General features: G+C 31.1%; 1 protein-coding gene across 1 annotated transcript; it reads left to right on the plus strand.

Annotated features, from left to right (window-relative positions):
• Positions 1–6: 6 nt before the first annotated feature.
• LOC112462076 (kelch-like protein 5) lies at positions 7–2308 on the plus strand. Its single transcript, XM_025027631.1, has 8 exons — positions 7–185; positions 338–433; positions 506–695; positions 847–1071; positions 1171–1333; positions 1508–1735; positions 1803–1974; positions 2067–2308. The coding sequence occupies exons 1-8, from the start codon at positions 9–11 to the stop codon at positions 2157–2159; spliced, it is 1344 nt and encodes a 447-aa protein (XP_024883399.1). The 5' UTR covers positions 7–8; the 3' UTR covers positions 2160–2308.
• The last annotated feature ends 2906 nt before the right edge of the window (positions 2309–5214 follow it).

The following is a 5214-nucleotide window of genomic DNA, read 5'->3' on the forward strand; positions in this document are numbered from 1 at the left end:
GCATACGGATGTTCGCCGATACGCAGGGTTGTTCGGAATTGGTTGAATATGCACACGCATACACTACCAAACATTTCATAGAAGTTACAAAAAATGAAGAATTTTTACTGCTATCTGCCAATGAAGTTTCGAAGTTACTTGAGTCTGAGGATCTTAATGTTCCCTCGGAAGAAACTATCTTTCATGTAAGACAAACTGTTTGTTGAGAGCGAACCAATTTATATTTATGTTTGAGTTTATATTTATGTTTGAGCAAATATTTCATACAAATGCAATTAAAATATCTAAGCTGAGATGCAGAATAAATAGAATCGTTATTGTTTTATTATTATTTCAGGCTCTAGTAACTTGGCTGGAACACGATCCAGAAAACAGGAGCAAAGATGCCAGTCAATTATTAGGTTTAGTCAAATTACCATTGCTATCACCCGCGGTAAGTTCATCGACAGCTCAATTTTTTCACTCGACAGAACTTGTGCATTAGCTTACTAATAAATCAAAACAGTTTATAGTTGACAATATTGAGAGTAACGAAATGTTCAAAGACCAAAGAATGGCGCAGGAATTAGTAATGGAAGCATTGAAGTATCATTTGCTGCCTGAGCGAAGACCTTTGCTTCAAACAGGCAGAACGAAACCCAGAAAAGCCACTGTGGGTACGTTGTTAGTTCTCGGAGGGATGGACGCCATAGACGGTAATTTATTATAACCAAAATTAATTATTTAATATTAATCGCATAACTGATAATTAATCGATCACGATTAATGTAAAAAAAATATATTATGCCAATATTGTCGCACTATTTTACTTTTTCCAAGCGAAATAATTTGCAACGTACTTTCTAGGTACAACATTTATAGATGCATTTTCATTACGCGATAATGCCTGGAGATATTTAGCAGCCATGAGCAGTAAAAGATTAGGGTTTGCCGCAGTAGTACTCGATAGAAAATTGATTGTCGCGGGCGGTACAGACGGTTTAAGAACATTGAACACAGTAGAATGCTTCGATTTCTCCACTCTTACGTGGAGCACTCTACCACCTATGAATGTTCATCGATTAGGATTAGGTATGTGCAAATGCATGAAAATTTGCAAAATTAATGTGCAATTTATTTCATTTATTCATAATCAAACCCTGGCAAATACGTTATAATATTCTTTCTCAGGAATGGCAGTCTTAGGTGGATTTTTATATGCTGTTGGTGGTTACGACGGTGATTGTTTTTTTAATGCGGTAGAGAGATGGGATCCGGGAACAGGTCATTGGAGTTCAATATGCCCTATGTCCGTACAAAGAGCTGGAGTCGGTGTAGCTGTGTTAAATGATAAGTAAGTCTTTACAGATAAATTATTAAATTTATATGTCTTATCTGTTTTTAATCATTTGGATTTTCTTTTTACGTATGTGTCTTCGTATAAATATTATTTTATTAACTTTAAATTTTATTAAATATTAAATTTTTTTAAAATAAATTTAATATTAAATTTTTTATGATGTTTTAGATTGTATGCCGTAGGAGGAGATGATATCAGTTCCTGCTTAAATACAGTAGAATGTTACGATCCGCACACGAACAAATGGACACCGTGCGCACCTATGTCAAAGAGACGAGGGTGGGTAGGCGTAGGAGTAATGAATGGTTGTCTTTATGCACTCGGTGGTGTCGACTATACTTCACGTACCAATCCCAATTGGTACCTAGAACCTAGCAGATTCGACTGTGTAGAAAGGTATAAAGCCGCTGTTAATTATATGTTGAAACTTTCAAGTTATATATAATGCGATGTAACAATATAGATATGATCCTAAAACCGATACGTGGACTATGGTTGCGCCAATGAGTGTGCCCCGGAGTAGAGTTGGTGTGTGCGTATTAGGTGACCGACTTATGGCCGTGGGAGGATACGACGGCCAACAAAGTCTCACACTAGTGGAAGCCTACGATCCACATCTCATCGAATGGGAACCTGTGAGTGTATAAACTATTCCTGTAATTGAATATGGTAAATAGAAATAATTGTAAATATATTTTGTAAACTTAAACCTTTTTTATGTTTATAGGTTGCTTCTCTTAAGGTTGGCCGTCGGGGACGCTGTGTTGTTGTAAAAAATTTAACCAATAACATACTAAATAACATACTAAACGATCAGTAATTGGACTTGCTAATTATGCAAATTTATCATTAAAATTAATCCTTATATATATAATTTTTTGTAGAATTCTATTTCTTTAGTAAATGATGATTGTGTTAGTTATATATTGAAGATGCGTGTTGCAAATTACATATTTTTTCTTAAAGGAACTATGCTTTTTTTATACCAATTGATTCGTCTCATTATTCTGTGCAGAAAAGTATTAAGGTAACATTACCGAAAACTTGATGTTTTATAACAAGATATTTTGTATTTTATGTCAAGTCAAAATACTAGAACTTTCAAGCCTTATTAATGAAAAAATACTTTCTTATAGTGTTTTGGAAAGCCCTCGAGATAAGCTACAAGAATATGTAATAAAAAGTAGGTGGTTCTATTTAAAAAATTGAAGGTGACCTTTACGTGACTTTCAAGCAACTGTTTAAGGTGAAACTAATGACACCATTTTATGTACCTCTTGAAACCATACAACTTTGGTCTGGAACATTTTTCTCTAAAATGTTGCGTTTACGAATAAATCGGGTGATACGGGTGGTCTGAGACACCCGGTATATATTCATTACATCAATTTATCTTAATCTTGCCTTAATTAAATAGGGGTACAATATATATACAGATGAAAATCTGCGATTGATTATATCGAAAAAAGATTAAGATTAATTACGGGGAGACAGGCTGAAAAGCAACGCACACGGTCAACTATCTTGAGGCACAAGATAGGGACAGTAAGTATGTTGTGTTCGTTCAATTACTCTTAATAAATGTGCAAAAAATTTGCCATATTCAATGATTTTCAAAAAGTACATGTCTAAATAGAGAGTTAAGCATATTCTGCAAAAATTAATGATGTTACAATCACGCCAATATTTGTTCTACTGCCCTAAAAAATAAACAAAGTTTTATATATATATATATATTGCATAAATATACATTTCAAACATAAAGAAACGAGTAAGAATTAAAATAACAATTTTAGCCGAATAAATATATTACAATTTCTCTCTACAACTAATTTTTATAAATATCGATAAAAAACTCCGTACTCTGTGTCTAAATTCACAATACAATGAAATCACAATAATACAATATTAAACTGTATAAACACGGTATCTGGAACAAACGCAAGAGAGAGAATATTTAAATATTTTTTTTATCGATCAGAGAATATATTATTACCTTGTTTTCATAGTTAAATAAAAATCAGAGACATTAAATAAATATTCCTGCAAACAGGATGAAAAATATAGATTGTAACAATATAATAAAACAGCTCTTAGTTTGTTCTGTAGTTTATTACTATATTTTTACTGTATTACACTGTCTTTCTCTTTTTCTTTTATATTAAAATATTTTTAATTTGTCCAAGTTTTGTAATTGTACTACAATTTATCACTATTTTTTAAAAAAGACTAATATTTTTATATATAATTATGTTCCTACAGAATAATACATATTTCTAAAATTATTACATATTTTGATAATTAAACTTTTATAGATTTACATAGAATCATATATTAATAATTTAACGATAAAAAAGTCCTCGAGCAACAAAATATAAAACGTTACATTAGTTTCTATTTAAAAATGCTATAAAGATTATACATCATGAAGATCTTGACTGTGTATAAAAATATAACTACGTGTAAGCTATAAGAAATTACATATAGATAACTAAAAGTTATCATCAGACTTTCTTATCACATAAGAAATATTATTGTATTCATGAAACTCCCGAAATATGAATATGCGTATGTTACATATGCGTGCATGTGTGTGTACTGAGTTTATAATAAAATATTTTGCTATTTGCCTGCTCTATGTGCTTTAATAATAATTGTTAATAATAACTGTTTAAAATTGATAATCATTATGTATTAATAAAATTTGCTTACGATATAAAAATACGTGACTATGTTATTCGACTTAATTTACGTGAAAATGAAAAATATAAAACGATTGCTAGTAAAACATTTACCACATATTTATAAATTTTAACTAACTGCCGATAACGCTTTGAATGTAAAAGTAGAATAGCCATAGTAATTTAATACGTAAAAAGCCCAGTTTTGATCATTGAGCGAATTACATAATTTATATTTAGATTACGCTCATAAAATTTAATATCGGTATAGGCTTCTATAACACGCAGATAAGCTCGAATATGTTTTTAAGTATAATGTCATGAATATGATAAACTCAGCACCCAAACATAATGTAATACTGCATTTACTCCTTGCTCGATAACCCTTGAAAAATCAAACGCTTTACTGCCAATACGTTATGAGATCAGATAATAATTTTACTTCTATATAACTTCATTTAATTTACAACTGGTGTACGTTTCAAATCAATCTGTATTCGATAAAGAGGTTGATCAATCTAATTACGTTCAATCTGTTAGAAAAATTGAACAATTAAAATTTAATAATCTTGCTAATTAATTAAATTCGAACAAAGAAAATCTTTTAATACGAAACTGTTCACAGGAAAGAGAAATTATTATGTAGATCCACACAGATTAAGACTCAAACGAAACGGCAAATACTTATTATTCATATTAGTAAATAGAAAGTTTGAGATGCTATAGTGACGAGCGATGTAGCGTATAAAGTCGACAGCAAATGTATGCGACATATGTATCCAATCAAGCAGGTAATAGAAATAAAAATTTTAACGACGCAACTCACATTCTCACAAATTTGATAACGTTTCTACGAAAGAACACTCTAAGCTTTCGTCAAAAAATTTCGTCAAAAAATATCGACTTTAAACAATAAGCAGATAACTTCTCGAAATCACGTTTCCAGATTACGTTTAGAAGAGGTACGATTTCATACGGCGAATTGACACCTGCGCGCGAATCAGACTATCTTGAGCATTCCACGAACACTCATATGCGCGGAAGAGAAGGGTATTAATGTTCAAAGATAGCTGTGTTTCAAGTCCGACAAATTTTCGGCGCGCAGTTTATTAAATTGGAATATATGTATATGTACAGTATGTACATTACAATTCGTTATTTCTTTATACGTAAAGTATATAATATATGAACACC

The sequence above is a fragment of the Temnothorax curvispinosus genome, unplaced genomic scaffold (genome assembly GCF_003070985.1).
Source record: "Temnothorax curvispinosus isolate PA1 unplaced genomic scaffold, ASM307098v1 QBEX01011964.1, whole genome shotgun sequence".
NCBI lineage: Eukaryota > Metazoa > Arthropoda > Insecta > Hymenoptera > Formicidae > Temnothorax > Temnothorax curvispinosus.